The 12,317-nt window shown below is 37.2% G+C and overlaps 1 protein-coding gene across 1 annotated transcript in view; it reads right to left on the bottom strand.

Moving 5' to 3' along the window:
- Positions 1-12,317, bottom strand: part of prkdc (protein kinase, DNA-activated, catalytic subunit) — a 68,227-nt gene that overhangs the window by 31,944 nt on the left and 23,966 nt on the right. Inside the window, exons 32-49 of the mRNA XM_030123562.1 lie at positions 12,037-12,263; positions 11,743-11,951; positions 10,773-10,905; positions 9,424-9,582; positions 7,675-7,878; positions 7,400-7,588; positions 7,210-7,314; positions 5,987-6,154; positions 5,102-5,229; positions 4,366-4,573; positions 3,529-3,707; positions 3,277-3,445; positions 3,122-3,187; positions 2,967-3,030; positions 1,821-1,969; positions 1,548-1,688; positions 701-820; positions 458-601 (exon numbers count right to left, since the gene is read on the bottom strand). Coding sequence (XP_029979422.1) covers positions 458-601; positions 701-820; positions 1,548-1,688; positions 1,821-1,969; positions 2,967-3,030; positions 3,122-3,187; positions 3,277-3,445; positions 3,529-3,707; positions 4,366-4,573; positions 5,102-5,229; positions 5,987-6,154; positions 7,210-7,314; positions 7,400-7,588; positions 7,675-7,878; positions 9,424-9,582; positions 10,773-10,905; positions 11,743-11,951; positions 12,037-12,263 — 2,762 coding nt within the window. The remainder of the gene's footprint in view (positions 1-457; positions 602-700; positions 821-1,547; positions 1,689-1,820; positions 1,970-2,966; positions 3,031-3,121; positions 3,188-3,276; positions 3,446-3,528; positions 3,708-4,365; positions 4,574-5,101; positions 5,230-5,986; positions 6,155-7,209; positions 7,315-7,399; positions 7,589-7,674; positions 7,879-9,423; positions 9,583-10,772; positions 10,906-11,742; positions 11,952-12,036; positions 12,264-12,317) is intronic.

Genomic DNA, 12,317 nt, shown 5'->3' with positions numbered 1-12,317 from the left:
TTGCAATGTGAAAATCTGCAAAATATATGCTTTTTACTAATAAATATTGTGAAGATAGTAGTCAAATATTGTGTGAAAATGAGCAGGTTTTAGTCAAATGATGTCAAAAACCCCAAACCCCATGAATCTACTGCATCTGCATAAACCTATACTCTGTACAAATCAGCTAAATTCAGAGATATTCAACATTTTATTCACTATAATGCCATGTTTCTTTTGATTGCTTTACTAAAATCAACTATTGTTGAACATGTGAGACTATTTTATTACAATGAAATCACTTGAAATGAATAAAGGTTACTAAATTTAATGTGAATAAAACTCATGTACATAAACTTTTATTACCTTTTCTCCTCAGAGACATCTACTGTTCACTTATAGTAGAACAGACCTATGGATATCTGGTATTTCTGCAGTAAACTGATAAACTTGTGTTATGTTTTCTGTTTTCAGTAACCTTGGGGCTGGCAAGGCTCGTCCAGGACAGCACTGTGACCACCACATCCACCACCATGAAATGGATCCCATCTCCTCCGTTGTTTCCAGAGACGACGAGCTGCAGGAGAGGACCGAGCCAGTGTTTGGCATATGGCCGGAAAACCTGGAAGGACGGGATGACAACAGGAGAATGAATTCACAAAGAGGACGTGAACATAAAGTCAGGAGTGGACAGATGTCTGGACAGGAGGAAGTCCTTCACCTCCTCTGAGTTGATGACCAGCTTTGAGATGAAGAGTCGGATATTCAGAGGAGTGGCCGGGTTCGACAGTTTTCCATGTAGAAACTTCATCCACAGAGGAAGATCGTTTGGAACGTTTCCCTGTTTTATGAGAAAAAAAACAACTTACACAGAAAAGTTCCAACTCACACTGCAATGATCACTCAGTACATCAACTATCTGTCCACCACTGTTACATTAATAATTGATTAATCTGTGCAGTTTTTTTTTTAACTATATACAAGTTTACATTTTCTGTACTGTCAGGTCTTAAGCATCACTCTGAGCTCAGAAATGTAGTGATTTTCATTTTATCATTGATCTGTTTTTAGTTCAGTCATAACAGAGTAAGATTAACATATCACACCACACCACAATATTATGTAACATAATATAATATGTCAGCAGCTTATTTTTCCTATTTTTTAATGTAGTATATTTTAGAAATTTTTGTTGATTTTGTTCATTTTTTTTCCTAGTTTTGTTATTTTATTGAAAATTTTGTTAATTTTTTAGTGCATTTTATTAATTCTTCTTGATTTTGTTGATTATTTTGTTCATTTTGTTCATAATTTTCTTATGTTTTTAGTTAGTTTTCCTTCATTTTGTTTATTTTATTCATTTTTCTTTTGTTTGTATTTATTAGTTTTTGTTTTGTTGGCAGATTTTTTTTTTCTTTTGTAGTAAGTTATTTATAATTATGATCATCTTTGTAAAAAAAATAATGCAATAGAATAAAACTTAAATCCATTTTAATTCAATTATATTTTTCACACTTGACGGTAATGATTCTTTACAGATAAATTAAAGCTCTGTTAACGGCACTGACCTGTTCAACTTTAGGGGTTATGTTGTTCCTTTGCATGTGTCCAATAAGAGCAGTCATGGCTGCCATGCATTCATGTTGATTCAGCTCATCCATCTCTAGATCCACAGATGCATCCTGGGACGGATTTGTCTCCTCTGTCTCCTACATTTACAAAAACAAGAACTCTTATTGTCATCAACTCCAAAATATTAAGTTTTAAAACATCAACTGTTACCGAGCAATTAAATATGTGAAACGTGGAGCCATTTTTGGGATGAAAATGAAATGAAGTACTTTTTTTGCAACGGCTCGTCTTTGTCCTTGTGGATTTTGGGAGTTGAATGAGAAGCTTTGGACTCCGGTTGAGAAATCAAACTGACTCATCTCTTCACTCAGGCTGCTGTCGGCCATGTAGGACTGGGAGGAAAGGTAAAACGGCCCCTCTGCAGAAACAACAACGATGCATTGACCCATATGACCAGCACTTTTAAGGGTAATTTTCAAATTTTTCCAGCACAGCTCCTTATCACTGGGGTAAAATATATATCTGCAGGAATACATATACTTATGATTAGAGCTGCACAATATATAATTTGAGTATCGTCATAGCAATGTACGTGTGCACAATAGTCACATCGTAGGTCCTGCAATGTAGGAGGCAAATGAACAACCTGGGGACCTGACACACACGGCGTACAGTGATCCACCAATCACAATCGTTCTTAATCAGTTTGCAGAAGCAGACCACGCCCCTGCACATGTCGTGAGTCACTGGTAACAACATTGAAAAATGAGCAACAAACAAGAGAAAATCACCAAACACAAAGACTTGGTCTATCTGGAATTATTTCGGCTACAAGAAGGATAAAACTGAGACACGTGATAAATGTCGATACTGCCTTGCACCTGTTGCACAACGGGAGGAAACACAACTAATTTGTTTGACCATTTACATCAGCACCTCTCAGCTACATTATCCTCCTGAGTATTTTTTAATATCACAACATATATCGCAGGGATAAAAAAAAAAATCGCAATGTCAGTTTTTTTCCCAATATCGTGCAGCCCTACTCGTGATTATTTTTTTCACATTTTTATCACAATGATACGGTGGCCCTGAAGAGTAAACCACAATGACAAATCGCAAAGCATACAAGAAAAAGAAAATCATGCAAATAAAAAAAAGGTCCTACCAGAAAAGGTTAGTGCCTGAAGTGACTAGGATCTGAATGCTGATTGGATTGTCTTTCTGACAGGAAGCGAAACAGTGCTTCTGTCCAATCAGCATTCAGAACACACACACATACCAAACAGAACACTCCAGAATATCGAAGGCAACAAAAGAACCAAAAAGCTCAGATCAAATATCAACTCAGTAGTTCCTTATTGTCTATGCTCAACCCACATCATCAACTAATTTACAATACAAGGACTTCATACCTCCATTCTCCTCATTCGCTTCTTTCCGAATCATGATGTATTTCTTCTTTCTCTCGAGTGGAACCTACATCAACAAATAAAAAAAACAAACAAATACATAAATAACCAACCATTACATCAAAATGCCACCAACGTGAAAAATAACCTAAACACACCTCAATTTCAATCGGAAAGTTGTAGGTCCTTCCAACATCGATGATATTTTCCAGAATGAACTGATTCTACACATGGAAACAGAAAGAGTCAAGTCCCCTAAAATGAAAGTTTTGTTTCTGTCTTTAAAAATTGAACCAAAAATGACCTTCTGTACCTTCTCTGGTTTCTCGCTGAAGAGAAAGCCGTAGTAGAATTTGGGTTCACTGAAGCTGCAGCTGATGACAGCAATGGCACAGTTGTACGCGGCACAATGATACTGCCTCCGGAGTTCAAGGAGCTGAGTTTCTCCGGCCATGTTCTCAGTGAATGCCTCAAAACAGGACCTAAAAATCAAAATGAAAATCAAAAAAATTAAATCAAACCAAAAAATAAGGACTTTAATACTTTAAGTACGAAGACATCTTACTTGATCAAGGCCTTGGACAACTCATTTCCTTCGGTTTTTTCTAACTGACAGTAGGCCTGATTGATGCGGGATTCCTTGGAATAAACATCTTCTTTTGGAAGCCGAGAATAAAGGAGCTCCATCAGTTTATAGCAGCCAGTCTTCTTCAGCAACTGAACTTCAAATGCTGTGTCACTTGACTGCCACCAGGAGATAAAAGCATATTTAACCCATGAAGAACTAGTTCTACTTTTGTGACAGCTTTTAAATTATTTTTTTCCCCTATATTTAACCTTTCTGAAGTGATTTATCAGCATTTATTATAATATTGTCCTCTGTGTTTTGCATTTTTTCTGTAAAAATGTAATATTTTCCTCATATTTAATTTACTCAGAATGTAGATTTTCATAAAAGCTCAGATTAAAGTTGAGGGTTATTATATCAGAAAAAGAGAAAACTGAAAAAAAGTGACTCTTTCAGACAAATATATCAATAAATGAACATATAAAGTGTCTCTATCCACTATCGTTTATCAAATTCCATGGGTTTTACAGGAGAATCTATGTTGTAGAAGATGTCGGTGTTTCCATGGTAACTATGGAGCCTCTGAACGTCCAAATAAGTCATATCTGATGACCATGAAAAGATGAAAAACTGTAATTTACACCAATTATTTACATGTATTGATCGGATTAGTGTATCAACAGTTAATAAACATTTTAGATCAGTAGATGCTTTTGATGGCTGGTGTACGTTTGGGTCCTTTTGGTTAATCATTACATTTCATAATTCTTCTCTGATCTGAAACACTGTTAATATTTCTGGAAGTGAGTATAACCGCAGGGTCGTGAAACAAACCTTAGTGAAGCGGCTAAGCAGCAAAGCAATGATGTTTGACACATTTGCCACAAAGAAATCATCCAGGGCTTTGGTGCTACAGTGAGAGGCCAACGGCAGCAGGACTCTGTCCATCATGGCCTGCAGCATGGAGGTCATGGGCACAACCCCCTTCTGGACCACCTCATGGACTGCACACAGTAACTGCAGCTGCCGCTCTTTACTTGCCCTGTTTAGCGATGAGAAAAGCAATGCCCACACATATAATACAATGCAACACACAAGGTTCCTACAGGTTTCTACAAGTTAAATTTATGACTTTTTAAGACCTTTTTAAGACTACTTAGAACAGAATTTAATGCCCATTTCACAGCCATACTGGCAAAAATTCGTGACTACTAGCATTTCAGAAAGTTTATTTATTTACTCCAACCGTTTCGAGTAATTTCTCACAGGCGGCTGCACAGTAAACGATAATTAGTTACTAAAACTCATCACTATAAATCATCAGGTTGGAACGGATGGAACTGAATCGACTAACGTTACCGTCTTTCTAGTCTGGACATTTAACAGACACATTTAAACACAATATAGCGAGTAACTTTATGGCAACATAACTTAAGACCTACCATATCAAATTTAATACCTTTAAATACTTTTTTAAGGTATTAAATGCCAATTTGTAAATTAAAGACTTTTTAAGACCCCACGGGAACCCTGACACAAGACGAAGAGCAGCTGCAAATGCTTTACTTACCGCTTAGCGATCCTTTGGAAACAGATCTGAAACTGCTCCTCCATGATGTGTTTTTTATCTCGACACAGAATCCCTGCCAGCAGCTTGAGCAGCAGGGGACTCTGGGAAAGCTCCAAGGCATCCAGCAACTGAAAGACAGAAATGAAGGTTAGTCTGCTGTTAAAACCAATTTAAAGACCAAAAAAATGTAGATTAGTATTATCATTATTAACAGTCATTTTCACTACTTATCCTGAGTTAAAAGTTAAAAAAAAGTCACAAAGCACTTTAGTAGAGTTAATATACACCATAAAATTGGTATTAAAAGCAATCAAAAAACAGAAAATTAGCACTACAAAAGAAGAACTGGTGCGTAAATATTACAAACAACCATCTAAACAGATCAGATACTGTTAACAGCCTGCTAAAATCAAATCAAATCAGATTAAATGCCATAGTCTCAAAAAATCTGGAAATACCATAGGTCTTTAGGTGGGTGCACTGAACAGATACTTAGCCTATTTGACCTAAAAGTCAGGGTTAGAGGAGATCAGGCAGATATGAAGACTATAACCATTAAATAAAGATCTTTTATCATGTAAATAAAAACTTTCGGCATCATTACTCAAAGCACAGAAACATGATAAATAACACAAAATCATAACAGGCTCTAATCTTTTAATTGACATCAGCAAAACCAACACTGTGCCCTGCCTGCATTTCGTACTAGATTCAATATTTTAAGTACAAAGGAAATATTTTAAAAAGCACTTCTTCTCACAAGTTTTCTTCTTAACAGACAGTCTTGGACTCAATTCAGCAATCAATCAGTTACCTGCATTAAGTTTATTCCAGGTCACACATCTTTAGGTATATAATGTTCTCCACTGGACTCTGTGACGTTACCTTTCGGATACAGTCCATGTAGTTGTTGCGGTGAAGGGAACCTTTGGCGAACTCGTCCGACTGCATGGGGAAGTGGGAGGCCACCAGAGCATCCAGGGCTTTCTGCAGCTCAGCCAGAGCCTCCTCCGGGAGGGTGGTGAAGAACGGCAACACCAACAGGGCCTGGCTCTGAACGGAGAAACAAACCCAACCACCGACAAACATTTCACATCTTTTCGATGACTTTAAAAATTGATAATAGGATTTCCATAACTGCTCACAACATGAAGAGAAGTGCAGTTAAGCTAATTATTATATGAAGCAGCAGCAGCAGGATCTTTCATTCTCTACCTGTTGGTGAGTTTCACTTCGAATACTCAAATAAGCTAATGAGCGATTTTTTAAGGATTACAAAGAGATCCAAAATTATTTTTTATCAAATAACAACATTAATGATGGCTGATGACAGAGACAAACCCACTCAGGAAGTTAATTTAACTGCTCCACATGTAATTTGTTTCAAATTTCTAAATTTCAAACCCACCTTTCTGTACTTTCAGCCTTGGCCTTCAATTTAAATATTAAATCATTTGGAGCTCATTTTTATTTATGATCTACTTATGTTGTTAAATTTATTCTCTCTTATATTTCTCCCCGAGGATCTTGTAGGAGAGTTTCTCTCCTTACACTCCCTGACTATTCCAAAATTTTCCAGTTACTTAATCAGGGTTCGTACAGGTTTTTACAAGTTAAATTTAAGACTTTTTAAGACTACACGGAACAATTAATACTCATTTCATAGCCTATTTCCCAGCCATACTGGAAAAAATCTGTGACTCTCTATGTTGGGCTGAATGTTCTGTAATCATTTCTCACTGGTGGCTGCAAAGTTAGCAATAACTAGTTCCTAATTTTAGTACAAATTGTTGGGTTGGAACGGGTGGAACTGAGTAGACTAACGTTACTTTCTTTGCAGCTTGGACATTTAACAGACACATTTAAACACAACACAGTGAACACGTTTATGGCAACATAACTTAAAACCTACCATATCCAATTTAATACCTTTTAAAGACTTTTTGTAAGGTATTAAATGCATATTTGTAAATTCAAGACTTTTAAGACTTTTTAAGACCCTGCAGGAACTCTGTTAATGTCATTACTTTTCCAGGCCTGAGAAATGAGACTTAAAATTTCATGATTTTCACATGTTTTTTCATGAATGGTCCAACCCTGTCTTTTACCTTGAGGTTCAGAGGTAGATTCATGTCAACCAGCAGCAAAGTGAAAGTGGAAAACACTGGTCTGAAGGCTTCATGGCTCATACTGGAGCTGACGGAGGAGTCAATCTGATGAGAGAGGTAAAAACATCCCATGAAAATCAACATTATGATAAAAGTACAAGTAAGCAACAGTGATGCAAACTTCACAAACCTGTAGGAGCTTGGAGAGCAGCAGGAGAATGGCGGTTTTACTCTCTGGAGTAGCAGAGTGTCCTTCCCACCAAGACTCCAGATGATCCCATCTTCTGAGCACATCTTCAACCAGCTGTTTGCCTTGAGTCTTCCTCACAGAGCGCTCTCTGAAGCTGTGGTCCAGCATACCATTCAGTAACACGCTCACCTAAAGAAATACAAGAACCGGTCACAGATAAGCTCTCAAAAATGCAGAACGTGTCCTGCAATGTGGAGAATGCTGTGCAGAGTTACCATGGTGGGGTTCTGAGATGAAGCTTTCATGAGGCGAGGTACTGTGGTGTCCAGATTTCTCAGCAGCTCTACATTGATAGTCGTCTGGAAGAGGGTGTAGAAGTACTCGCCGTGGGAGAAGCTCAAGAAGTTAGAGCTGTGACTCCCAGATATCGGTACAGAAAGCATGATGGTGTTCAACAGTAAGTCCACCAGCTGCTCACTCTGCAGGAAGATGACAACAGGCAACAGGAGGCAACCATTTATTAATTTATGCTTTGTTGTTTTTATGGTTTCAAATGATGATACTTTAAGTTTTCAGATGGTTTGTTTAGGTGTTGTCTACCAGTGTTGGTCCATCAGCATCAGCAAATCCTTCCCTTCAGGCCTAAAGAATCAGTCACTGACCTACATTTTTATATTTGTCCCATGATGTATAAAATTATTCTTAATACTCTACTCTCTTTATTTGGTGTGTTTTCTCTTGGTTTCCCCGCTTCCAGTCGTGTATGTGTATGTTAGATCATTCATCCAATCAGATTTCACCATCATGTGTTGCCGGGTAAAAGAAATCTGCCTTGAGGCTCAGAATCAACAGTGCAGCAGTGATACAGTGGAGCTTTAGATAAATACAGGGTCATTCAAAAAGAATGAACCGATTTCACTACGCAATATTTTAATAAGGAAAAGCAATAGAAAACTCCAGCCAAGTCACAAGTATTCTACTCACAATCAGCTTTTATTTCCTGTCTTACAAGTGTTCAATGTGGCCACCACCTGCAGCACGGGTAACATCAATGCGATAAGAGAATTCCTCCCAGATGCGTATCAGCATATTACGATCCACTGAGTTGATCGCTGTTGTTATTGGATGTTTAAGGTCATCGAGGGTGTCGTTCAAAACTTAGAAAACTCCTCTTTCAAATGGTCACTGACTGATTCCATGACGATGCTTGAGAACTGAAGCAATGCGTCATGAAATCAGCTCATTCTTTGTGAATAAGCCTGTAGAATGGACCTGATGATTTATCCAATCAGATTTCATGTTTGATGACACGTGGGCGATCTAGCAGGTGTACAATAATGTTGCCAATTTCAAAGTAATTTGATTGGACAGTCAAAGAGCAAGCTCAGCTACAAACCACATCTGTAGAGACATGTATAAGATAAAATATATTGGTTTAGATTTAATAGGTGTTTTCAACCCACAATGGCTGACAGAGGAGAAGAAATTGATTGAGTTCAGACATATTAAAAAATAAGAATTTGTTATGGTGACTATAATGTATTTCATGAACATTTGTATGTTTCTGTCATTTTATTCAGTAAATATTGCAGATTGTGTTTGAGATGATATACGTAGTGCAGCTGTGGCTGTACTGAAAGGACACCTGCTGAGATGTGTTCATTGGATTCTTGCTTTAATAATGGTAGTCATTCTCTACGTCAGATACCTGTCTGTGATACAACGCCCTGTTATATTGTGTTTTTGTTTTATATTAACATTAAAAGGAAGATTAAGTCAGGTAGAACACCACTGAAGGTCTAGGTGTGAAATACATAGACCACCACAACTGTCATTCCAATGTTTGTAGACGATTCAGCCGCACAGTCAGGAGAAATTAAAATATATAATTTCACATAATATTGGATCATTACCAGCATTTGCACAAAAAAACTGGAAGAGCTAGAACAGATGATTTTACCTTTTGACTGTGAGCTACATTGAAGCCTTAACAGTAGGAACATATAAAGACAGGTAGTACACACCTGTTGACTGAGAGAGAAGGCGAGTTGAAGCAGCCCGTCTGCTAGAGTCTTGGTATTTATGTCCAGAGATGGAAGCGCCTTCCTGTCTTGACCGGGAGCTATGCCTTTATACACCGTCATTAGAAGTCGGGACCCAATGGATTTGGCATAGAACGCATCCTTCATCATGTCAAGAAAGTGAAAAACAACAGCTTTATTTGCATTATCTGTATATGTATCTGTGGCAAACATCAAAATTATGATGTAGAAGTTTTATTTTCAGTTTAATTTGGCACCCTGCACATTCTGTTTTAAGACAGAAACACAAAATAATAATTATAAAACTGTTTTCATTAGTGTATAATCACATGACAATATAAATTATGTTTTTTGTTAATTTACAAGGGGCTGTTTGTGTTCACAGTGTCCATCATTTTCTACAGCAGCTCAGAACTTCCTCTTTTCTTTTTTCATTTATAGAAGGCGGCATCCAGCTTTCCAGTGCGTTACTGACTTCTACTGTGTCCTAGTGTAAGCTAAAGTTAACATCCTCAGAGCCAAAAAGAAAAGAACAGGCAAAACAAACCCTGACTCTAGAGTTTTTCTTTGGCTTCTGGAAGACTTAGATAGGGTTTAAGGGTTTGATATTATGTGAGTAAAAACTGTATAATATCATATTATAAAATATTACAGTAGTATCAGTACAATTTTCATTAAAACATCCAAGTTGAAGAGCTTGACATCACATTCAAACATAAGCAAAATATGCTCACTGATGATGTTTGCGTCTAATAAAAACATAAACAACAGTGAAAGACTCATAAAAGTGTCTGGACTGGCACTTAGTGTGACCATAAATGACAAAATAGTATTTTCCTTTTCATTTGTCTTAGATGCTGTGAAAAAAAAACACACCTTAGTGTTATAGTGATGGATTCTAACATTTTTAGCAGCAGAGGGCAGAGCAGTGGAATCTGCAACTTCATCACTAGATGTCACTAAACATCACACATTGTAACTTTAACTCTCGTTTTATCCTTGGGGTCAATTTGACCCCATTCAGTGTTTATCATTCATTCTTTTATTCATTCATTCATTCAAACAAAGTGCCTGACACAAAAACTTGGTCAACAATTTAATGTAAATCATTTTCTGAAGGCAAATATTCCTGGGATCAGATTGACCCCAAAGGTAAAATGTGTTAGTAATATTAATTGAGAATAATAGGAGGGTTAATTAAATGTGCTATAAATTTGCTAAAACGTTTGTGTTGGAGATTTCTTACCAAACATGCATGGTACATTGGTTCTAAATATTACTTAAATTTCTCTTTAGTAAAAACACATACACCGAAAATCTGTGCAAAATACCTGGCTGTGTAGAACAGAATCGAGAAACCCAGCTTTGTGGATTTGTCTACAGGACGACAGAACCATTTCCATCTGATCGTGGTGCTTCAGTGTGCTTGAATGGTAGAAGTCAACAGCACACAAGTCCTCCACACTATGGCATTAGACAAAAAACACAAACACCAAGTGGTTTTAATAAGGATGGTACAGTCTGTGATCATACAACATAGTATGTAATTCAGCTCAAAGCTGAAATGGTTAGGTCATGTTTCTATTTCATCTGAATTTTATGGTCTTTAGTTTCTGGGAAAGCCTTTGTCTACGGCATGGGTGTCAAACATATGGCCCGCGGGCTAAACTTGGCTCACCAAAGGGTCCAATGCGGCAAATGGGATGAATTTGGGAAATGTTTAAATTACTCATTAATCATTTTAGTTCAGGTTCCACATTTAGCCCAAATCAATCTCAAGTGGGTCGGACCAGTAAAATACCCCCATAATAACTACAAATAATGACAATTCCAAATTCTTCTGGGGGGGTTTTTGTGTTAAAAAGCAAAATTACATGAAAAAGTTTACATTTACAAACTGTCTTTTGACAAAAAATTCAAATAATCTGAAAAGTATTTAAGAGAAGTATAATTTTAATGTGTATTTGTAGATCCACTGTGATCTGTAAGTTGTAATGCTTATGTGAGAATGATAAACTGAGGCAGACTACTGTTAAAATTGCATTTATTTTAGTTTTTTCATGGTTGCTCATGTTATTCACATTTTTTTGAAGGTTTGTTTATAGATGTAAACATTTTCATCACGTAATTTTACTTTTTTCATTATAAAACCAAGAGAAAAGTTTGAAATTGACATTATTTATATATTATGTTATTATTTTGCTTCAGATCATACTGGGAAGATGTGGCCCCTGAACTAAAATGAGTTTAACACCCCTGGTCTAGGGTGTTTTTTTCTTAAGATAAAAACTCAAAATATACCTTTTAAGTGAGATTTTTGTCCTCAAGCTTCCTTCAAGACGACTCCGATAAGGCGAGGCAAGCAGGGCCTTCAGCAGAGGCACACACACTTCTGGTAGATTCTTCATGACCTCCACATCCGCCATGTTAAAACCTACTGCAGACGGTTTACACACCACCAACGCTGTCAGCTCAAAAAAGACCGATCCGAGAACATCTGGTTCCAGAAGCTGCGAATAGAAACAGACATACTGCATTAAGCTAAAATATCAAAAGGAGAAATTATCAATGAGTTTGTGAAAAAAGTAGGCGCACCTTCTGAAATTCCTGGTCTCCTTTGACGAGGATCATGGTGGTGAACTCTAACAAGCGGACGATGATTGTGCATTTGCTGTAGTTGTACTGGTCCACCTCTCTGGGGCTGAAGTGGGAGGTTTTGTCTCCGAGTGGGAAACAACTCTCAGCTGCTGCCAGTTCATGAGTCGCCAGCTCGGTCAGAAAAAATCCGATGGCTTTCAGAAAGCTTGACTTGTCCTTGGAGGCTTGAAAAATAAGACGTCAGTAGTTATTGAGAGTATTTGCAGGCTGATGCCAGA

The sequence above is a fragment of the Sphaeramia orbicularis genome, chromosome 20, assembly GCF_902148855.1.
Source record: "Sphaeramia orbicularis chromosome 20, fSphaOr1.1, whole genome shotgun sequence".
NCBI classification, from domain to species: domain Eukaryota; kingdom Metazoa; phylum Chordata; class Actinopteri; order Kurtiformes; family Apogonidae; genus Sphaeramia; species Sphaeramia orbicularis.
Note: the sequence above shows the minus strand (reverse complement) of the source record. Positions and strands in the feature narration are given on the sequence as shown.